The following is a 24,889-nucleotide window of genomic DNA, read 5'->3' as shown; positions in this document are numbered from 1 at the left end:
ACTGTATATACACACAGTCCCTGCCCTGAGAAGTTTACAGTCTTCATAGACAACATAGATGGAAATAGGGAAATATTATTACCCCCGCTCTACAGATGAGGAACAGAGGAACAATCTGATTAAATCAGATTTTACTGGTTTATTAAAAACAGTTTTAAGAGACTTTGCTTATTCTTTTATGTATTTATGTATTTTGATGGAGAGCAAGAAAGGGAATTAATATCCAGCAAGCAAAGTAAAAGAAAAGTAATCCCCAAAATATTTCAGTTGACCAACCGACAGTCTCTGAAGAAGTCCTACTGCAGACTTTTTTGTGTTAGACATTGAATGATCACAGGCTGAAGAAGATATGGTGGATCTCCCAATGGGCCTACTTACATGCAGAGCTGGTAATCATTTTGAAGAAATTAGAGAAGATACTAGACATGAAAAAATCACCTGTCCACTTGGACAGAACTAATGTAGGTAAGTATTTCATTGGGATTTCAGAAGATGACATACTGACCTTGAAGGAAGATAAAGAAATGACCAATTAAAAAAGAGTTAGATAAAATTGACAATTGCAAGAATCTACTTTGACACTCTAAGTACTGTGAAAATCCCAGAGAGCCCTCTGTGGGAAGAGATACAATTGAGATTGTGCAGACACAAATTAAAGTAACGTATATACTCTTCATAAGCCGAATAATTTTGATAAAAAAGTGACTCATCAAAGGGCTGGAGTCGTCTTATAAATGGGTCTATACCAAAATTTGATGATTTTAAACTCTATGGAATCATTGAATTGAATATCTAATATGTTGTAGTTTTGTTTACCTGGAGCATCTGCAGGCCTGGAGTCCCTCAGCTCCCTGTGACTGCAGTTCGCCACTCCCAGCCAATGAGAGCTGCAGGGAGTGGTGCGCTATCGGGCCTGGAGCCAAAGTTTGCCAACCCCTGAAATATAGAGTTGGCTTATGAAAGGGTCATAGTTTTTACTATTTTTACCTAACCATCTTGGGGAGTCGACTTATAAATTAATGGACTAATGAACGAGTACATACAGTATTATTTTTACTCTTATCCTTTTTATTATTCATGTGTCATACAGAGCCACACTGAGCAGACAGAGATTTGGAGAATGATGCTTGCCTAACCTGGCTTCATTTTTTTGAACTTCTGAGATCAGATTTCCCCCTACTGTTACTCACACCTTCTTTTCAGCTGTTTGAAATGGGTCACCCTGATTATCACTACAAAAGTGATTTTTTCCTCCTGTTGCTAATAGCCCACTTTAATTGAATTGTCTCATTGGAACTGACCCCCCCACACACACACACACGGAAAGGCAACTCCCATCTTTTCATGTACTATATATATATCTTCTTACTGTGTTTTCCACTCTATGCATCTGATGAAGTGAGTTTAGTCCACAAAAGCTTATGCCCAAATACATTTGTTAGTCTCTAAGGTCTCCTCGTTGTTTTTGCTCTCTATAAGAGAGAAACATTATTTGAAGATACCACCTTAAGAAAAAAAACCTTTGCTGCTGAGCTTACTGTATGATAAAATGCCAAGCACCCTGAACTGTAAAAGAAGTTATTGGCAAGCTGTAGAATTCAATACATCCTGCAATATCCAGCCTGGTGGCAAGTTTCCTGGAAGGAAGAAAGATTCTTTTTTAATGACCTTGTGCATGTGCCAACTTAGTGAAGGGCCAACTGGCCTCAGCAGGAGCTAAAAGGAAGAACATGCTTCTGTGCAGGAGTTGGAAAGAGAACCCTCGTTACTCAAAATTAAAAATCAGAGCAATCAGCATTGGTATTGTTGGCTCAGGTCTGGCCGGATTGAGTCTCTTTTAGAGAGGAAAACAAACAGTTTGAGCTACATCTAGATCTTTCTTTTCCCTTAGGAGACCTGAATGGTCACTCCTACTCACCAAGTGGGCAGAGTCTGCTGATCCATGTAGTCTCATAATATTGAGCCACTTATGAGCTGGAGGAGCTTCTGACTAACCAGTTTCATTGCAGATTTTAGGATTTTTTATATAATACATTTTCTATCACGTTTCCTTGAAAAGGAGCCTTCAAAGTACAGACAGATGCAAGGGATGAAAGGAACTTGCCGTTGTGCTCCATTTTACCAGTAGAAATGATTTCTCTCAGACATGCATGCATGCCTTTTTATTTAAAATGAGGTGTACTGCAAATAGTCATCTCACTGACCCTTCTCGAAATCCTGAGGCTAACCTTTTGCATATTGGTGTGATCACAGTGCGCATGAATGTTATGGATTTTAGGGGAGTGACAGCAAAAAAAATGTTCTAGTCCAAAATGCTGTGGCTGGATCTGCTTGTTGAAATGTTGAGCCCAGGAGAGGTCTGAATCAGGTTATAACTAGTAACATGGAACAACCTCCCTTGCTGTAGTAGCTGCTGCAGGAGGAACTCCTCTCCTGCATTCTCCATTAGTGCTGATAAAAACATGTAGGATGTGTGCTACAGTCTCTTCATTGCCCACTGCTAGCCATTCCAATAGTGCACTGAAGGAGTGGTCTGACCTTCTGCAGTGAATAGAATGAGAGTCTTGCAGATGCTGGCAGCTTGTCTTTCTGTGGTTTGTAGTAGTGCTATCTATCTAGCTTTATATGTCAAATGGTCTTAATTGGCTTTGAAGTCTGTCTAGACTGGACAACAAAATAGAGGTCAAGTATTTACTGCTCCCACCACTATAGTAGAATCTAATGTTTAGAGCACATTTTCACCGCATTAATGCTTTTGCTGATTTTAGGCACCAATCACAAATTCTTGGATCATTAAATAGACACAAACCAGGAACCTGAACATTTCCATACTTTGTGGATCAAACACATCCCAAGATAAGATGTATTTCAGCAATAAATGACGTTTCTCTGAGATATGGAGCAGAAAATCCCCCCTGTGAAATGGCTGAAGAACATTGCCATTTAGTATAAGTGTTTTTAGAAATTGTATGTGTTGGTCATATGATCAGTCAATTTTTGTGCAAGAAAAGTTTTTTTCACAGCCCTCTTTTTTTTTTCTTTCTATACATGCCTGCACTATACTACAAATAATACTTATTTTTTATTTTCTTAAATTTGTGGCTAATTGATAGCCAATTTAGGGAATTTTTTACCAATTCAAAACTCAGTTGCTTCCTAACACATTTTGTTACTGTTGACTATGTTCAGCCTGGCATTTCTGAGTTGCAGAAGCTGTAGCAGATGCAAGCAGAGAATAGCACTTTTCCCTTATGTAGCACATTTAATCTTCAGTGCAGATTTTATTTTTTCATTTGTTTCAATTTAACAGCATGAAACAGTTCCATTGCAAGCTCTAGGGACTTGGCTGTGTCATCGATTAAAAACAGAATCCATAACAATTACAAATAAACTGGGAAACACCGCGCTCATGAAGCAATCACTCAGGAAGAAAAACATTGCAGAACAGAAACTGTCTCCCAAACCCACTCAGATTCTCACAAAAGCCCCACACCTAATGAAAGGGAAATTGCATCTCCTGAATGACTCATAATAATCCAGCATTCTGCCATTGGGTCTGGAATTGGACTGACGTGTCTAGAGAACGGAATCAGAGTAACATGAATTACCCCATAGAACCAGTGAGATAACAATGTTATATGATACTGTTCTATATCAGTAACAGGTGGAAGATTTAAGTTAGCCAAATCTTTCTGTAATAAATATGTTACATTATAGCACCTAAAATTCTTCTCAGTCTTATCTCTGAGATTGGGAATAGGCACTACGATTTTTTGATAGAGAATTGCCTAATTTTGAAATAGTCTGAAGCATTTCTTATGTTTTATACTTAGTTTTTCCAAAATCCACTGCATCATAAAACAATATTTCTAATGGTATATTTCAGTATTCAACTGTATGTCTATTATATCTTAAATTAGAGAAATATAATGAATATATATTTCTTGGATCCCAAATGTCCTTATTAAAAAATTATTGGAATAAAATAATATCTGATCTTTAATGGTTTTTTTGATGACCAATTTAGGCATGAACCACACAACAGCCTCTTTCTAAACTCCATCTATACCCACATATGCACTCAGAAATGATGAGGAAAGATACATTTTGTACTTAAAGGCTTCACAGTAAAAAATGACAAAAATTGGGAAGAACAAGAATCTGTGATGTAATCAGTTGGCGAATTGGTGTGAAACATAAGAAAGAATGAGGGATGATGTCTTTTGAGATGGAGTATAATTTAAATTTATCTGAGATTTAGTAATTTATACAGTCTTAAGATCTTCAACAATGTGTCTCTCAGTATATTTTGTGTGTTGCTTCTTTGGGAGAGGATTGGAAGGAGGTTAGTAAAAATCCAATGAAATGCATCTAAGCAATTTTGTTTGTTCTTGGTCTGTTGAGAAAATGTGGTAGGAATTTGTTGCTTATACACATTTGTAGCTTATACTGAATAGAGATTAGAAGCTAGTAATGTGCAATTGATGTCTTTAATGGTTCAAATTTGAGCCTTTCTAGCATTTTTTCAAATACTAATCTGAAAGTTTTGTGTCCCAAGTATTTGTGATCCATCCTCCAACAAACCCACTCACAGGACTCCCTCAGCCTACAGTTCTTCTCTCAACTGGCCTCAAGATTCCTCCTTTAATGTCTTTTGTTGTGGGTTACTATTGCCTTTGATTTCGCCTTCCCATCTGGTCTGACATTTTATGGAACCACATGACCCCCACAACCTCCTCATTGTTGTTCAGGGACACCTAGTGGCTGTTCCTTCTTAGCAGCTGTCTTGGGTTCTGTGGGACTGCTCTCTGCCGAACTTCAAAAAGTTATTTTGGGCAGAAAAATCACGTATTTCCCACTCGTACACATACATGTACACACATGCACACAGAGCCAGGACTACAGACATTCTCTTTCGTGTCATGCTCTCACAGTGGACAGAAAACCTTTAGCAACTGAATCCAAGCACTTAAGGATTTGACGCTGAAAGCCAGTGAAGCATCCCTAGTAGTGGAGGAGCAGCAGTAGGTGTGGTGAGATATTAGTGTCTTGGGGAGTATGTCCTAAAGAATTAATAGTTTAAGGTTCCAAATAACTTCAAAATCTGAATATTACTAGGTGCTCATCCTTAACTGAGATACTTATTAGTATTCCAAAACCTAATAAAATAGGAAGGCTGCTCTAGGTGGTTAGGACCATAATTGATTTTCATCAAACAATGTTTGTAAAATAATTTTTGACATTTCATAAATCTTTTTAAACTAAAATATTTAATATTTTGCCATTATTTGCGCACTGTTGTCACAGCTCACCCACCCACAAATGATGATAGTTTTCTATATTTTCAATTGAAATCTGCTGACTAGATTAGTCTCCACTGAAGTTTGTGCACCAGTAGCAGTAGATTGCATGCCCATAGTGGGTAGCTATAAAAGTACGTGAATTCCTAACGTAATGCTTCTCCATTTGTAAGCTCTTGTGCATATAATGTAACATCTACTCTGTCTGGTAGAAGGTTTTAATTTGTAATTGGCTATGCATGTAGTACTAGCCTTTGAAATATTCTAGAAACTAACTCTAATTCAGTGACTATTATGCACAGGTCAGTATTAGTGTTAGAGATGACAATACACAGCTTCATATTATGAATATGCAAAAACTATGAGAGAAGGAAGTGACCTAACACGAAGTAGTGATGACAAAGTCCATAACAAGTCCTTTCCTTTCCAGTGAGGAGGGATGAACAGCACGTTACAGCTCTTGCCAACCATGTCATCAACAATATAATGAATCCATTTGACATGAGCATCCAGAGGTGCTAATCAACATATCTACCAGGTGCATGTAACATCAGATGTACAAGAGTCTCTACTGAAAATAGCAAATGTAGTTGAAGAACAAATGGAGAGATGTGTGAGAGGTTCACTTGATTATGACGATATGCAGTTTTTTCAGTCCAGTCAAGAAATTTGGCATAAAAACATTTGCTGATATGTCAAAAATCACATTTAAGTCTGGCAAGGGAGAGACAATCACAACAGCTGTCAGTCTAGAATTTTTTTTCCTCAGAGCCCTGTCCTGAAAAAGATGCAGAGGTATTTCAATGGCATCTGTTCTTAGGCACAGTCCTTTTAGGTGACTATGTCCCTCTTCCATTGAGAAGAACAAGCAAAGCTGAGTTAGGGCATCCGCTGAAAGTTTAAGCTGAAGAATCCATGAGCTAAGAACATGCAACAAAGAAACCATGTGTATATCAGAGATGCCATAACTGTAAGACAAATGATGTCTGGAGACACATTTGATGAATTGGCTGCTGAGTATGCGAGGCAGGCCCTAAAAAGATTTTACCAGGTTTATTTCGTAATCAGAGTTTTTGACAGGAACTCTGTGAAAACTGCAGAAAGACAGACCCCAACAGGATCTAAAGTCAGATGCATAGAAATACCAGGTGGTAGTCCTGTGCTTCCGTGAAAAAACATTCTAAACATGGCATCCAATAGGCAGTCACTTGTAAAATTCCTTTGTGAATATATGGAGCACACCCAACAAAACAAATCATCTTACCGGAGGCTTTTCAAATGGTGAAGTAGCAAAATCCATCACCAGTAGAAGTGTTGAAGAAGCCCAAGACTTGTACAGTACTCAAGAGGAAATGCACACAAGGATGTTTCTTCATTGTATATGCCAATATGGCTTTTCGTGTCAAAGGAACCATAGTAATTAGGTCACCTGATACAAATGTTTTGGTCTTTGCTGTTAATTACTTTCCAAAAATGGAACTCACAGATAACATGTGGATTGAAACAGGAACCATTTCCAGCACAAGTAAAAAGCAGCACTTCATATTTGTGCATGCAATTTGTGATGCACTCCTGACTTTTTTGCAACATACTTCCTGCTGTACAATCATTAACAAGATGTAACTCAGTATCATCCCAATTTAGTATTAGGAAAAAAACCCTGAGTTTAATGTTGCCAAAGTTAAGGGAAGTTACCGCTTCAGAGATCTGGCAAAATTTTAATAGAGTGATGGGCAAGGAAGTTGGCAACAGTGCTGTATGACCAGAGTGAGAAAGAAAAGGAGACCCACAGAGACCTGAATTGCTTGTGCCTCAATCTAGCCATCTAAGAGGACAAGTCACTGACTAGACTTCCACCATATGAGGACAGTTTTGAAGAGCATGTGAAAAAAAAATCACAAAGAAAGATTTTGATGTTTTCACACATGAGCAAACCAGATATTGGATCACTATTGCAACATGGATGGAAAAAAGTGGATGATGAACTACTTCCTGTATTCTTCAAGTGCCCAACGACATCTGAACTTCTCCTGATACAGGCATAAATAAGATCTTGTCGAAGTCACTGCGCAATCTTCCCTGTACAGAATCGTGTACATGCCAGAATCGTGTACAAAGACTGTGGTAACCCATGCAGTCTTGACAGAGACCATAATGATAACAAGATGATAATTGTGTTAACTAGAAATGTCACTGGCACTATTATATTTCAATGATATCTGTACAAATTTATTATTAAATTAGTTTTATCCATTTCATTGTTTTTATGATGCTTTGAGGTCACAAAGAAATCCCATTTTATGTCTTTAAAGAATACGTGGAGTCATTAAATTAACAAAAAGAAAATATTTCAGTGGTCATTTTAATGTGTTGATAGTGTGTCATTGTTTATCCCATATTTTTGTGGTAATGGCACTATTTGACAGCTCCACATCACACCTCATATTAAAATACACATAATAAGCTTTCAAATTATGTATGATATGCTTGTGTGTAGAAGAGAGATATATTCAACAAAATCTTGGTGTCTGCCTCTTGCCTATTATAGAATCATAGAAATGTTGGACTAGAAGGGATCTCAATATGTCATCTTGGCCGGTCCCCTGCATAAAGACAGGACTGAATATTGTCTAGACCAGGGGTAGGCAACCTATGGCATGCGTACCAAAGGTGGGACGGGAGCTGATTTTCAGTGGCACTCACACTGCCCGGGTCCTGGCCACTGATCTATGAGGCTCTGCATTTTAATTTAATTTTAAATGAAGCTTCTTAAACATTTTAAACCCTTTATTTACTTTACATACAACAGTAATTGTTATATATTATAGACTTATAGAAAGAGAGCTAAAAATGTTAAAAAATATTACTTGCACATGAAATCTTAAATTAGAGTGAATAAATGAAGACTCAGCACCTCACTTCTGAAAGGTTGCTGACCCCTAATCTAGACTGTTCTTGGCAGATGATTGTCTAACCTGTTCTTAAAAACCTCCAGTGATGGAGATTCCACAACCTGCCTAGGTAATAAGCTCCAGAATATAACCATCCTGACAGGAAGTTTTTCCTAATGTCCAGCCTAAATTCCCTTGCTGCAATTTAAGCTTGTTTCTTCTGTTCTCTCCTCAGTGCTTAAGGAGAACACTTTATCACCCTCCTCTTTATAAAAGCCTTTTATGTACTTAGAGTGTTACCATATCCCCCATCAGTCTGCTCTTCTCCAGACTAAACAACTCCATTTTTTTAATCTTTCCTCGTAGCTCATGTTTTCTAGACCAGTGGTTCTCAGTCTTTCCAGACTACTGTACCCCTTACAGATGTCTGATTTGTCTTGCACACCTTAAGTTTCACCTCACTTAAAAACTACTTGCTTACAAAATCAGACAAAAATACAAAACTATTACTGAAAAATTGCTTACTTTTTCATTTTGTCCATATGGAATTTTAGTTTGTACTGACTTTGCTAGCGCTTTTTATGTAGCCTGTTGTAAAACTAGGCAAATATCTAGATGCACTGATGTATCCCCTGGAAGACCTTTGTGTACCACCTGGTTGAGAACCACTTTCTAGACTTTTAATCATTTTTGTTGCTCTCCTCTGGACTTTCTCCAGTTTATCCACATCTTTCCCAAAGTGTGATGCCCAAAACTCGATACAGTACTCCAAATGAGGCCTTATAAGTGCTGAGTAACATGGAAGAATTACTTCTTATGTCTTCCATAAAAAAAAAAAATCTCTGAATAATGTTCACTTTTTTTTTGCAGTGGTATTATATTGTTGACTTGTATTTAGTTTGTGTTCCACTAAAACCCCCAGATCCTTTTCTGCGGTACTTTGTTGGCAGTCATTTCCTATTTGGTATTTGTGCAGTTGCTTATTCCTTATTGAATTTCATCCTATTTATTTCAGACTATTTCTCCAGTTTGTCAAGATCATTTTGAACTCTAATCTTGTCCTCCAAAGTACATAGAGCCCATCCCAGCCTGGCATTGTCTACAAATTTTATAAATGTTCTCTGTATGCCATTATCCAAATCATTTATGAAAATAATGAATAGAACTGGACTCAGGACAGTTACCTGTAGGACCCCACTTGATATGTCCTCCTAGCTTGAGTTTGAAACACTGATAAATACTCTCTGAGTTGTGAACCCACTTTAATTAGGTTTGTCTAGGCTATATTTCCCACCTATAGTAGCTCTAGCTTAGTAGTATTTCCCTTGTTTGTTTGAGATAGTCATGTGAGACAGTATCAAAAGCCTTACTAAAGTTGAGATATATCACACCTGCTGCTTCCCCACTATCACAAAGCTTGTTCCCTGTCAAAGAAGGATATTAGGTTGGTTTGACGTAATCTATTCTTGAGAAGTATATGTTGACTGTTACTTATCACCTTATTATCTTCTGGGTGCTTACAAATAGATTGATTATTTGCTCCATTATCTTTCTGGGTACCCAAGTTAAGATGACTGTTCTATAATTCCCTGGGTTGTCCTTATTCTCTTTTTATAAACAGGTGCTATGTTTGCCCTTTTCCAGTTTTCTGGAATTTCTTTCCTGTCCTCCACAAGTTTTCAAAGATGATTACTCATGGCTTAGAGATCTCTTCAGACAGTTCCTTATGCATTCTATAATGTATTTTGTCAGACCCTGCCAACTAGGGGCTTATCTACACTTAAAAACCTACAGTGGCACAGCCATGCTTCTGCAGCTGTGCTGCTGTAGCGCTTCACTACCTATGCTGATGGAGCGGATTCTCCTATCAGCATAGGTAATCCACCTCCCCAAAAGTCGGTAGCTAGGTTGATGGAATAATTTTTCTATCAACTTGGTGCTGTCTACATGGGGAGTTCAGGCTGGCTTAACTGTGCCAGTCAGGCATTTGGAAGGGAGGAATGAATAAATTGTTTTTTGAGCAATATCCTTAGTGCATGCTGTTGATGTTATAATTTTTAAAGTGTTGCTAAGGATGAGAATAGCCCTTTAAAGTGTTTAATACGCATCATAGGAAGCAACAAATGGGCTGCAATGAGTTCCACTGAATTTATTCCTTTTTCCTGGTTCTGTGAACATCACAAACCATTCGAGCTCCATTCTCCTGATTTATGATGTCATTAAAATCCTTTAAGAGAATTTCTTTCCTGAAAATCATTCTAGATCATTTATTCTCCAATATGTGTTTCCTGTATTAATTTTTTGGGGAAAGGGTCATATTTTTTAATGTTTTGAGCATGACGGGGGGGGCTAATTTTTAACAGATAAAGTTATTGATGTTTTTTATAAAGTTAGCATATTACTTATACACAGGCTATCAATAACATTCACTATTTATGTACTGTGTCTATTTCAGTAAAGTCATATCCATGACACAGCACTTTCTTTCCTTGGCTGAGTTTAGTTGTATCTTTTACTGTTATCTGATTTCTTTATATTTTTACCTCATAGGATTTGATACCAGCATTTTGCCAATTTGCAAGGACTCCCTTGGCTGGATGTTTAACAGACTTGATACGAACTATGACCTGCTGTTAGACCAGTCAGAGCTTGGAAGCATTTACCTTGACAAGAATGAACAGTGCACCAAGGCATTCTTCAATGTCTGTGACACATACAAAGACAGTTTGATATCTAATAATGAGTGGTGCTACTGCTTCCAGAGACAGCAAGGTAAAAGATGAGAATAACCTACAGGTGCTGACTCACCTTATTGTACTGGTTTATCTTTTGGGAACACGTTAAAAAGTTTATAGTGAATTACAAGCTCTTAAGAGTTCTGCTATGAATTTGTTTAAAGGTTTTGAACTACTGTGAATATAAAGTGAAAAAGAAAGCTAAAAACCAAGCTGAACTGGAGAAACTTAGCTGAGATTCAAGAAATTCTAAATAAAATGTAAAAGAACAATTAATGCTTTTATAGAATTGTTGTTTCTGTTACTAGCCTCCACAGAGAGGAAAGAGAAGGACCAAAATAAAAGGACAAAATTATTAGCATTAATTTTCTCTCTGCTTTTCCAACATTATGAAATTAACTTTTTATTAACTATTTTTACTACTGGCTATAACACTTTAACTGAAAGAAATACAGTGTTATGCATAAAGTTATTTGCATTCATTGGGCCATAAAGCCACCGGTTTTCAGGACATAGCTTAAACTCTTGATAACTTCTTGAAATTCTTTGTTTAAGAAAATAGTAGCTCAAAATATCTAGAGGCAGTCCTTTCTTAATTGTCCACTAATGTAAATTAAATCAAACTAGAACAACAATTTTGTATCTGAATGACATATTCCATAAGTTAGAAAATAAAAATGAATTAGAATAAGATTTTTGAAAAGCCCGCTCACTGTTTCTTAGCTGAAACAGGACAGAAAATTGAAATGTATCCACTGAGCTTCTTATTTGCAAGATGATTTAGAGCTAGGTTTTCAAAGGAACAAATGGCAGTCAGGCACCTAACTGCCACTGAAAGTAAGTTGAAAATGCCTTTCAATGGCACTTTTATTCCTACTCACTGAAGCGCTTCTGAAAATTTTACCTTATGTGCACAATTGTCATTTGTGCCTGTGAAAATCCCCTACTTAATTCCCATTAATATTCATCATTAAGGATTAATCCTGACTTCACTGGGAGTTGAAGATGCTTACCATGGTGCAGGGTTAGACTCTTAAACTCTCCATTATAAATCTGAACAAAAATAAAAATACTTCTGGGGTTATATTTTGGCTAACTGCCTTCTTTCCTATTTAAAACATGCTATCAAATATAAGCATATTGATAACAATCTAGTGCAAAAGATCAAGATTTCATCTTCTAAACAATCTTTCTTGCTTTATAATAGGACTGTCTTTTTTTTCATTTTTAGAAGTAGTGTACTGCTGCAGTAAATGAAGTATCCTCCATCCCAAGTTGCTTATTAAAGAACATAACCAATTCTTTTTAAAGAATACAGTTATTTTAGATTAGATTATGAATATTTTGAGGGGTACATATTTTTTCAGTTGTCTGAAAAAGTGCAGCCATGTTACAACCTGTAAGATCAAATTTATCACAGTTTTTTGTTCTTCTACCAATTGGTTCTCCTGCCAGTTTTATATTGTGTATATCAGTGGTCTCCAAACTTTATTTCTCGCACCCATCCTTACTAGTAATAGACTATTTTTCCCCCTCCCCATCCCCCTCAGGGCCAGGAGCGGAGTCGCAGCTGGGAACAGGCAGCTGAGAGTGGGGGCTGGGAGCTGGTGGCCACAGCTGCGGACTGGGTCCTGGGCCAGAGTGGAGCTGGGGGCAGAGTTGGGCTGAGTGGCACTCCCTTCCCAGTCCTTTGTGGGGCCTGGCCTGGGCCCTGCCATGCCTCACTGGGAGAGCAACCCCTCTGTGTGGGGGCCACTGCTGTCTGTATAAAGCATACCTTTCACCCATTATGTGCAAAGGGCACTTCTATGGGATAGTTACGGTCAGTTTTGTAGTCTACACTCTATAGACACTATGTATAAAAACAACTGCTCAGGATACTGCTAACAGGGTCTGATGTATATGTATCTTAGTCATAGTGATAAAAAAGTTAAAAATGGAGTCTAACCTATCAGCAGCATTTAGTGGAGAGCTCTCTCTCTGTCTCAGAATCCAGCAAAGGGACTGGCCATCACAAGGTTTTATCCTCCTCCCTCGTTTTTCCCCCTCCCTTGCATATGATGGCACAACAAGGTGCTGATTTAAAAGAGATTAGATTGCTAGTGTTATCAGCAGTTTGGCTGAGAGTGAGCATATAAAGCCATCAATACCAGTAATGAGGTGAAATCTCAGTTCTGGCAACTCCTTGAACATTTAGAACACTTCCATGCACCCCTTCCTAAAATTAACTCTAACACCAAAACCTGTCTTCTCCTCCCCTTGCCAGACCTAAATATGGGTGGGGGTGTCACTATTCTCTTTGTCAGCTACCTATTATTAGCCCTTTTATGCATAATTGTCTCCCCTTAGCATGAACAAGCCACACAATCCTCTATTAGTAAATTTCAGTTTTATGCTAAGCCTTGTAATGTATTGGTGTTTTTCTGTACTGCTGGATTGCATAATCTAAATATCTCTCTAATTGTTAATGGTGATAGAATTATTAGGTAGAGAAGATTAATGGTGTCCTTGTAATGTTCATTGAGTAAGTTTCTATTAATAAAAAGTTGTAAGTCATGTTGCCAGCTCTCTTTATTCAACTACCTTTGTAGCTCTTTTCTGTGCAATTTTACAACTCCAAAACACGATGTACAGATCTTGGTAACTGCTATTGATTGTGTTCAAAGTGAATACAAGAATGCAACCTATGTAATATATCACAATGGCTTCAAAGCCTATATATATATATATTTAATACACAGTTAAAGCTACCATCTATGCAGGAGTCTCACTCATTGGTCTCAACTTCTTAGTGCAAATCTGGTGGGATTACCCTAATCCATAGGATGGTTGGGGGTATTTCACCCTTGAGGAAAGTAATAACAAAGTAGAGAGTAAATTAGCTGTTACTGGCTATTTGCACACCACGCCATGTTGATTATTAACACTGCCTTCCATACATTCCAGTCAGTTCCTTTCTGAGCAGCAAAAGTGCTCCCTGCAGCAGTTTTATCACATTTATTGTTGCACCAACACTCCTCTGGATCTCAGCGATGCTTATCATATCTTTTCTTGGTCACACCTCTGCTTCCAGGCCAGATGGTTTAGTGTTTCTGAGCTATTTGTTCTGGGTACTCTGGCATATTTCTGTAGCACTTCAGTGCCTGAGTTTTGTCAGTACCTTATTGCTTGCCTCTGTGCTTTGGCCCATTTCTTTCTGGATGTCACAACTGTTTATCTAAGTGCTTCAGCACCTGCCTCTAGCACTTATTTTCTTTGTGCTTTGACACCTGCTTTAATGCTTCATTGCCCACCTTAAGGCTGATGCACCACTAGTCTTTGGCCTTTTTGACATTCTAGTGACTGTTTTTTTCTTTTTTGCTAGTGCTTCATCATTGTTGCAGCAGTGCTCTTGGTGCACCAGTGCCTGAATCTAGATGCTAGAATGTCGAAGTTTGTTAGGAACCTCAGCATCTCTCCATTGCTGCTTACCACTTTGGTCTATTAGCCCAGTGCATTTCTAGATGCATTTATACCCTTTTTTTTCGTTGCGGGATATAGTAAGTAAGGAGGATGCAAGACAATGTAATGTCGTCAAACCTAGTCTGTGGTACAAAATAATGACAAAGACTGAGGTCCATCTTTCTTATGTCATCTCCCTCAGGTTGTAGGGGTCTTATATATTTGTAGATGGCACTGAAGAAGCCTGATGTACACCTCCAGCCTTTGCTAAGGTGCCCAAAGAGATTCCTGTAAGTCCAGCATGAGGTTGGTCTGGAGCGCTTCAAGGGGTAGACCCTGAAAGTGGAAGCGTGAGTTTCCCAAGACAACTGAGAAGCAGATTGGAGTGCTAGTGCTACATATTGGCGCTGTACTAGACCCAGCATCAGTATGCACAGCAGAGTGCTCTCACCACCAAAATACCCTGTGTCAACAATAGAGAGGCTCCAGCAAGCATCACTGATGGCAGATGTACTTTGAATGAGCTGAAAATCCATACAGGAGGCTTAAGACAGGAAGCATAAGGTGTGTTCTGGCAGCTCCTGGATGCACTTCTGTTGAAGCCCCTCCCTCCAGGTGACTCTAAAACAGGTCTCCAGATTTCCCATTCCCCCTGCTTTAATGCACTAGAAGCAGAGATGGGGGAAATAGTGAGTCCAATATAAACTAGGAAATTGGACATTATCTGTCCTGGTCCTCTGCAAGGCCCACAGTACTCACTTTTAAGTATTCCCCTCTCTCTGTGTTGGCAGGGTAGAATCTATTGGCACATTTGCATGCAAATGCCTCAAAGGTCAATACTCTTGGCACAGGAAGCTCTGACCTCAACACAGGTGCCTCTTGCATTAAAGGCTTCAGCACGGCTAGTGTTAGTGGCTCATGGAGCACTTACCACAATGAAGGCCACCCTGTCATCTAGACCCCTCCACTGGTTGGATGAGAGCTGACTGAAGATCAGGGCAATGAGGTCTGTTGTTCAGATGAGCAGGACTCATCTGATGCCAAGTTCTTTTTTATTCCAGAGGAGCGCCAGCATAGTGACTGTGCAGGAAATGATCCTACTTTTCCTTAATCTTTACAGAAGCTAAGGCCACTGATTTTGAATTAAAATCAGTCCAAGAATCTGAGGGAGTATTGCCTCCCACTCACTGGAACTGACTGGAAGATAAAGATGGCAGCATTTATACTTGGCAAGGATGACATGTCAGCTCAGCTTGAGTTCTACCTTGCTACCACTCTTTTAGGACTGGAAAGCTTTATCTGCTAAGAGAAATCTGTCAGCTTTGTACTAAGAAGCTAAAACCCAGTAGTGAGAATCCTGCATGATTATATCTTCAGAGAAGCAGAATTACAGGTAAGTAATTAATTTACCCATACTGTTAACTTTCATAGTGCTTAGTGGTATTTCATATTTTCTAATTATTTATTTTAGATTTATTCAGATAAATGATGAGGATTATTTAGGCTCAGTACATAATATTAAAACTGCCCCGCGTCAACTTTTGTATGTGTATCTTTGTGTTCCTGATTTAGGATTTTTTCCCTGGAGCACAATACATATACTTTATTGGGCAAGTTCCTTCTCATTCAGCACATTTCCCATCTTTTTTGGAAGTTGTGTATCACCCTTTTTTCCTTCCATTTTCCCCAATATTATCTCAGTTGTATGGACAGCAGAATATGAAACACCTAAAATAAATGGATATAACCATATGCAATAACAAGTCTGAGGTATAGCAGCTTTTAGTGAAGTTAAGACATTACTCATAATCTACACTTTACATACTTGTGTATGTTAATGATAATCACTAGATATCTGGACCCTTGTCTTTAAGTGCTAGATGTGGGAAAGAAGCAATTCCTGAAGGGTTATAGTTCCAACTTATATAAAACATGAGGAATAACAGTGGTAAAAATGAACAGTCAAGAGTTAATATCTGTAACCAACATGAATGATAGAGGAATTTTTTCTGAAAGATGGTAAATATTTTCAAGGTGCTGAGTAGCTTCAGTTCCCATAAAAACACTTCTAGTAATCAGAAACCATTAAAAATAAATGGCTATATTTTAAAATACAAGATAACGTTCATTAACTGTTCCTGTAAAGGTAGAAAACATCCAGTGATAGTGAGGAGTTTAGCTAAGTTCAGAACCAGAGAATTTCAATGTTTGATTCCAGGGAAAACACATCCCTTGGACATTCTTTCTTGCACTAAGATCCCTGTGAGCAGCATTTTAGAAGAGGTAGTTTTTAGGGATTTTATTCCAAACAGAATCCTTGCATATTTAGGGTGAAATCCTGGCCCCACTGAGGCAAAACATCCATGGTCTTCAGTGGGGTTAGAATTTTAACCGCAACCTTTCTAAGCTCATACATGTGTATCTTCTTAAAAGACAATTTAAAATGTCATTCAAAATGTAAAGCCAAGGGTAAATACAGCCTGATCTCTATGAGAGGTTACTATTGGATTCCAGTTTGTATTTATTCTGTTGGATCAGATCTCATGAATAATACAAAAGGTCTGCTGATATATATAGCTTCTATACCACACATGAGGCTACACTGTCACTAAATAAGCATGATAGGTTGTTTATTTAAATAAGTTAGTATTGATTGAATTTGAGATTTCATAGGATATTGCCTTGCAGACAATCTATGCTAAAAGCATACTCCATATCATCTGTCCTGCAAGCTCCATTGACCTCAGACTACATGCCACAAGAACACTACTGATTCTGAAAGGAAAATGCCTCAGTAGTAACCCTGTAATTTCTTATATGGCATATGCAGTGTTCAAAAAGAAGTACTAGCCTTCATTCTATATCTTTCTGTACAGTAGTATAAATGCATTCATGTCTTACTTTTTTTTCAAGGAAGTGCCTGTAGTGCTCTAACTTACCTTTTTAGAGATAAGTTTCACAGTCACAGAAAATTAAATATTGTTTTTGATGATTTGAGCAAATCATAACCCTGAAGTTTGGGGAATTGAGAATTTGAATCCATATTCTGCAGCTCAGACCCATCTCTAATTATTTAGTTAGATTTCAGTTATTTCTAGGTCCCAGTCCTTCAACTTATGTGTGGATACAGGGGTCTGCAAAATTGGGGCCTTAAATTGCCATATTAGAACCAAAATTCTACAAATTTCAACAGAGAAAGTAGTGACTCAGTTACTTTATTAATAGAATGAGTTCATTTACTTATTCTGGTCACCACTATGATATAGATCATATCCTTCGGTGTCAAAACATTTGGAAAATATATTTATTAAAGGAAAGTTTGTCAATTTTGCTTTTAACTGCACATATTAATAGAATTACTTACATCTGAGGCCAAAATCTAGCTCTAGAACATTTTTTCTTTCACTGCATAGCTGCACCCTGAATTTACATTCTATTTTCTTATCTATTTTCGGTTGTTAAAGTCCAATCCTACTCCCAGTGAGGGTTAATGGAAGTTTTCCTATTGGCTTCAACAGAAGTTACATTGTACTCTTACACGGTACCCAACACTGTAATATCTAAACTGCCTTTAAGGGATATTGTAAGGAATCTATATACAGCTAATGCAGGGGCAACTCTAGGTATTTTGCAGCTCCAAGCACAGCAGGCAGGCTGCCTTCGGCGGCTTGCCTGCGGGAGGTCCCTGGTCCCGTGGATTCGGTAGTGCACCTGCAGGAGGTCCGCCAAAGCCGCGGGACCAGCAGACCCTCCGCAGGCATGCCGCCAAAGGCAACCTGCCTGCTGCCCTCATGGCGACTGGCAGAGAGCCCCCCATGGCTTGCTGCCCCAGGCACGCGCTTGGCGTGCTGGTGCCTGGAGCCTCCTGCGAGCTAATGAAAATATATTCCCTGCATTTTATTTGATTATTTATAACAGTTGAAACATCTATGAAATAAACTACATCATTAGTTGCTTGGTGAGTAAAAATTTTTACAACTTTCATGCTAACATGATATACATGTTCCATCCATGAATATTCAGTTTGGTTTACTGCATATGTGCTTTATCTTAAAATCTCATATGAAAGGGTTTCCTTAAAAATGTTCGCATTTAGGAGATATCCTTACAAGAGACAATGATTTTTATGGCCTCAGAAAGAGCATGACAATTTTGGACAATCTAATATTTAACATTAATACACACCCTATTTTCTGAGTACATATACACACAAACACATACACAACTCCCCCTTATCAATTTCTTGTGTATCTTTACAATTAGGTGCAAGTACTCTTTTTTTTATTTTTTTAAAGCTGTCTTATTAGATATATCAGACTTTGATATCTATGTTTAAAAACACTCTTTTTCAAGCGCAGCTTTGGAAAGATCTAGTCTGAGTATGTGAAATGCAAAATCTGCTAAGGGAGGATGTATATGTTTCTTAATGGCAATAATTAGAAGAAACCTGAAATATAAAAACTGGTGAAAACTCAATCATTCAACCGTCTTCCTTTGATCGGATGTGATCTATTTAACATTTTTATGTCATTTCAGACCCACCTTGCCAGACAGAGCTCAGCAACATTCAAAAGCAGCAAGGAGGAAAGAAGCTCCTAGGTGAGCCATAGATCATTCTTTTGAAGGTTTTATTGCTTACATAAATAACCCTAGTGAAACAGCTACATAAAATCAATATTAATCCAACAAAGATAGACCGCACTAAATTCCAGCAACAAAATTTATGAAGTTTTTGAAAGCTATTAAACTTAGTTTTATTACATTACCCACTAAAAGATATTACATCCATTTTATTACCCTGATAGACTGTACGTTTTTACAGTTATTAGGAAAATAGACTTAAGCAATTCTAAATTAACATTTTTGCTGATATTTAACTCTAATATTTATGTAAGCAATTGAAATCTTTGCTATGAAAAATTCCATATTGTATCAAATATGTTTCATTTCCATAACTTTTATTTTGGATATAAAATCTAAATTTTAGCATTAGCAGTCTTTATAAAAATTGGAGTAAAAGATATAGGCCATTTGGGATGACAGTTTTGAATTACTCTGATTAAAAATCTCTTATTTTACAGTACTGACAATTATTTTTTTAATTGTGATTTAGTTAGCATTTACGGTTCTTCAAAGAACATCTGATTATTTCAAGGACAAAATTATTAGAGAATTATTTTGCCTTTTACCTACAAATAAAAAAAAATAAGGTTCTGATTCTATAACTTTATAATTGCTCTGCTTGCAATTGACCTGTTAATTTCAGTGGGGCTCTGTACAAGGCTTCATTTGCATGGTCTATTTGCCAAGATATTTTGTAAATATGAGTTAAATAAGCAAATAGTTATCAGCATTTTAGTTTTATTTAGCTTAAGGTTCCTAATTCACTAAAAAACTACTATTCTATTTTGTTGAAATTAAAAATCTGAAGATCTGCAAGCATCCAAACCAATGACTAACATGGCTAGGTTCCAGGGGTGAGATTCTGACCCCACTAATGTCAATAGCAAAACTCCCATCGACAAGATTTTACCCAAGCTATGACTGCCATTAGTTAGGACTGTTTAGTAAGACATAGTGTGACTACCAAAGTAGAAAAACCTAAAAAATATGTCTGTTAAAATAAAATAAATATATAGAACAGAAATCATATTCATTCATTGCTAAAAACTCCCATACTTGTACTTTAAAGAGTGTGTCTACTCTGAAAAGGTACTACATAAAAATGTGCCCTCTTATTTCACAGGTTTCCTCTGTGAGCATATTTCAAATCACATCTGCTTACTTTCGTCACAGAAATACATGTTTTTTAGTTTTTGCTCATCTTAGCACTCCATTCTCAACACAGCTTTGGGAGAATACGATGAATACTATACTTTCTTTTGAATCACCAGAATAGTTGACAGAGATTATATCTATACTGAAGTCAGATATGTGTCTGAAGTATGTGTGGACATGCCTGAACTAGCTTTGATCTACCTAGCTCAAGTAACAATAGCATTGAAGCCATGACAGCACAGGTTGCAGGACTTAACATTTAGACATCTGAGATACTCCCTATCTAGCCTGGCGTCAACATATGGCATTGAAGATTTTGGCTATGAGTCTGTATAGTAAGGAGCAGATGTCAGAAAATCAATGAAGAGCTTGAAAGAGGAAAGGGGATACTCCTTAATGGACTGGACATGTCCATTCTTGAAATCAGTCAAAGAGAGGCTCATATATTTGATATCTGCTCTCTCTCTCTGAATAAGGAGGAAGGGGCAAATGTATTATGTATAAAACTCTTCTTGGCTGACCTCAGTAACAGAGAGTAAGTCAATCAGGGAGGACATTGAACAGAGATAAGACACGGTTGTTTATTTTTTATTTTGCTTCTGGTGTAATGTAGAATATTAATTTATTCTGTTCAGGTGACTGCTAATATTATAATTTAATCTTCATGTATCATAGGGCAGTACATCCCATTATGTGATGAAGATGGGTATTACAAACCAAGTCAATGCCATGGAAGTGCAGGGCAGTGCTGGTGTGTTGACAGATATGGTAATGAGGTAACAGGTTCCAGAACAAATGGTGCTGCAGACTGTGGTAAGTGGAAGAATTTTTGCTCATTAGTGAAGTAGACTCTCTCTTCTCTTTGAAATCAGTGGTCAAGCTCTTAATGTCTTCAGTGAGAAGACAACACAGATTTAGAAGTCAATTTATAATTACTATTATTATTATTTATTTCACTAATTTCTGTAGCATCTATCATGCTGATAGTTATAAACAGAGACAGCCTATCTACCAAGTAATGTTGATAGTGCTTATTGTACTCTGAATAGGATAGTTAAAATAAAGCACTACCAGCCCCAGCAGTACCCAATAAAATCAAGTTGGGTACTCAACATGCTATTAAACTCAACTCAACAGTTCTTTAATTACAATCTGGTTGGCAGGGACTTAGCAGAAGTTTTTGAAGCACTGGCTTCCTGCAACTTCCTCCTAGCCTTCCTTCCTTTCCCTGACCTTTAGTCCCCAGCCTGTAATCAGAATTCTAGAGTTCCAATAATGCATTTTCTTTAAAAATTTATTGGGGGACTTATTTAGTTTTAGCTGCAGTCCCTAGAAAGTCTCATGCTACCCAAATACCCCTTCAGATCTCCTGTTTGCTACCTATTCACTGGATACCTGAATTAGCAGCAAATGACCCCACTCACTTACGACAAGCTTCTCACGAGCCATTCCAAATAGGTATCTAAAAAGAAATCACCTCTCTCTAACCCCAATCAAAGTGCTCACTAAGGAGTAGCTTATATTTCATAATTATTTAAATTGACACCCTGCAATATGAAGCCAAAATGGAAGTTTTACACTTGCAATTTAAGACTAAGAGAAAGCCTGGCTCTGGAACAGTGGGCTAATATACACAGGAAAAGGAATATAAGAATTGCCATACTGGATCATACTCAAGGCCCATCTAGTCCAGTATCCTGTCTCTGACAGAGGCCAGTGCTGGGTATTTCAGAAGGTGATGTAGGAACCTCACGGTAGGCAGATGTGGATTTAACTGCCCCCTATATTAGCCTCATCCTCAGGATGAGGCTAATATAGGGGGCAGTTAAATCCACATCTGCCTACCGTGAGGTTCCTACATCACCTTCTGAAATAATAGTGAGAGATTAGCTTGAACCATTTCCATCCAAAATATTATCATCATTAATGCTGACTTTGGATATTCTTGAGAGCCAGATAAATATTCAATCCTTTTTTAATCTTAATGAGTTTGTGGCCTCAGCAACTTTTTGTGGCGGTGAGTTCCACAGTGTAATTATGCTGTGTACCAAAAAAAAAAAAAGTAGTTCCTTCTGTGAGCATCAGGACCTATTGATATCAGTGGTATTACTTTTTTACTTTACCTCATTATTTAATTTAAATCAATTGATGTAAAGCCATCTAGTTCTGTAACCATGTGTTCCTATCATTAAATTGTAATTGTACACTTTTTTTTTTTAGCTATTGATTTAGAGATCTCAGGCGATTTTGCCAGTGGTGATTTTCATGAATGGACAGATGATGAGGATGTCGAAGATGATATAATGAATGATGAAGATGACATTGATGATGATGATGAGGACGAAGACGATGATGTGGATGATGACGATCATGATGGATACATTTGACTATACTAGAATTCTTCCTTTCTAAAATTCAAAAGGTGACATCTCATAGAAAATTCCTTTGCTCTCCAAGATCAAAAGGATTCTAAACAACATGTATATTTTGTATGATTATTTCAAATATTGCAGCTGGAGTCATAGACTTTCTTTGTTTAAATAAGAATCATTATATTATGTGCTTTTGAGTTTTTATATGCCTTTGAGCAGAAGAAAACACATTGGAAGTCTAGCCTGAAGAAGGAAATGTGATGTGCTACTACAAAAATAAATGTGCAAGGACTACCAAACTTTTAAAAACTTCCATGAAAATGATATTTACTGTTGTTTGGAACTTTGCTGGCCTCATTAAACATGAGCTCGGTTATATATTAAGGCGGCTTTAACTTTGCAAGAGATTTAGGCCGTGTAGTAGATTTCATAATTGTGCGTGACCTGAATCAACAACTTATTACAATAGAAATTTCAACACACAAGTAGCATGTCACAAACCTTTAACCAGAGTTGAGTTGTGATTGTCACATAGAAGAAAATAATGTAAGACCCTCCTTTGTGTTTGCATTTATAGTTATATTTTTTTATTAGGAAATGTCTAGGTTCTTGAAAGGATGTTTCTCAAAAGCAGTAAACATGGACAAGCATTGATTCTACAAAATAAACTTTTGTTGTCCTTTTTTCATTTTTCTTTTAATGTCAAACTCATATAGACTTCATTATTTACTCAAGCAACATGATGATTTCACCCTTTTTTATTTCTATATCTCTAACCAAAAGATTAGCATAAAATATTTTAAATTGAAAAACTTTTTGTAAAATATCGTACATTTAAACATTACTGTACTTGAGAGTACTGGAACTTTCCCCAAGACAGTTCTAAACCCCCATAACCATACCTCTTAGTTTTTCTATTTCAGAAAATAGTTTTCATCTTTATCTTAATTCAACTCCTTTTCTGTTATTAGTGCAGAAATTTAGAGAACGTATGGTAAGGTGCCTTGCAAAAATAGAAATAGAGAGGTTTTAGCATGCATACCAATATAGGCTGTTAGACAATAGCTAAGCACACCCAATTACCAAATTAATACCAGTATAGGTACTGCTGCTGGAATGAAGAAAATGGGTTATTTTAATTTTTTTCTATTATGTAATTACCATATGGACTAGCTTATGATTATTGTGTAGAGTAGCACTTAAGATTTGACTGTAGAGAAAATTACTTTAATCACTGTATTTATGTTCGCATGTTAATTAATTGTGTAGACGTTTTTGGAACTCAACACCTTCATGCATATCAGACCTATATGGCTTTCTGCCCACAATAAAACTGAAACAAACTATGTAATATTACACGACTGATTGTGTAAGTTCAACAGTGGATCACTGATTTCCCCGGTTTTCATCTGCAGTTAAATGACAGGAAAATCAGTTTATTCTTTGCATTTGATTTCTACACATTTAAATACTAAATTTAATGTTTATCTTATGTAATATTAAAAAATATAATGCATTTTCTTTTTTACTGTTTATGTATAGTTTGCAAAATAAAGACTCTTGTAACCAACCTTTAGCTGTATACTGTAATATTTTTAACAATATAGACTAGTAGTTTGAAGTTTTGTATAACTTTCTATTGAAAAATCAGAAGCTCTCATGTTTCAGATACATTCCCACAATCATTCACCTATTCAATTTATGTAGAGCCATTTATTAGTGTTTCATTACATTTCAAGAGATAAGTTTTGGATCAAGACAAAGCCCATAACAGATTTTTTTTTTTGTATTTTTTTAAATTTGCTGTAGATTTATAATTTAAGATTATTGTTTTGTCTTTTCTTCATTATATGGTAGCTAATATTACATTTGTTTCTTATAGGCCTTATCCTAGTATGAGGACATAGACATGTTATTGTCTTAAATAAATATAGTTAAGAGTTTACCATATCTATACTGACTGAATTTCACCAAGAACTGATTACTTGTGGGTGGAATAAACTTCTATATATAAAAATGATTTTGAATAACTAAAGTTGAACAGTTGTGATTGCTGTCTGATACAGCAAATACTGACTGCTCTGTTTCCTAATGTGACAAATGAATATTAGCTGATAAAAAATGAGAGATGCATTTCATGCAGCTCGTGCTGCTGCTAGGAGAGTTAAGCAGCATGTAATAGCACATTCATAATATGTTTAACCATTGAACTTTAGTGGGATTATAGTATGAAACTATTCTATAAAGTAATGCAAACAACACTGTGGGCTAAATACTTTCTTCCCTGTGTAGTCTACGTTGAACTTAATAGGAGAAGGGAAATCAGCACAGAATTTAATCCTTCTGCGTGATAATTGCCAGCAGAGACATTG

The 24,889-nt window shown here is 36.9% G+C and overlaps 1 protein-coding gene across 2 annotated transcripts in view; it reads left to right on the top strand.

Moving 5' to 3' along the window:
* The window catches only part of SPOCK3 (SPARC (osteonectin), cwcv and kazal like domains proteoglycan 3), a 451,893-nt gene extending 427,806 nt beyond the window's left edge, over positions 1-24,087 (top strand). For both annotated transcript variants that reach the window (XM_032776648.2, XM_075066358.1), the window contains 4 exons: positions 10,742-10,963; positions 18,904-18,966; positions 20,821-20,958; positions 22,366-24,087. In XM_032776648.2, coding sequence (XP_032632539.1) covers positions 10,742-10,963; positions 18,904-18,966; positions 20,821-20,958; positions 22,366-22,532 — 590 coding nt within the window. In that variant the 3' untranslated portion in view covers positions 22,533-24,087. The remainder of the gene's footprint in view (positions 1-10,741; positions 10,964-18,903; positions 18,967-20,820; positions 20,959-22,365) is intronic.
* Positions 24,088-24,889: the final 802 nt, after the last annotated feature.

Source organism: Chelonoidis abingdonii, chromosome 5 (assembly GCF_003597395.2).
Source record: "Chelonoidis abingdonii isolate Lonesome George chromosome 5, CheloAbing_2.0, whole genome shotgun sequence".
In the NCBI taxonomy this organism is placed as follows: domain Eukaryota; kingdom Metazoa; phylum Chordata; order Testudines; family Testudinidae; genus Chelonoidis; species Chelonoidis abingdonii.
The sequence above is the reverse complement of the archived record's forward strand: the minus strand, read 5'-3'. Positions and strand labels throughout refer to the sequence as shown.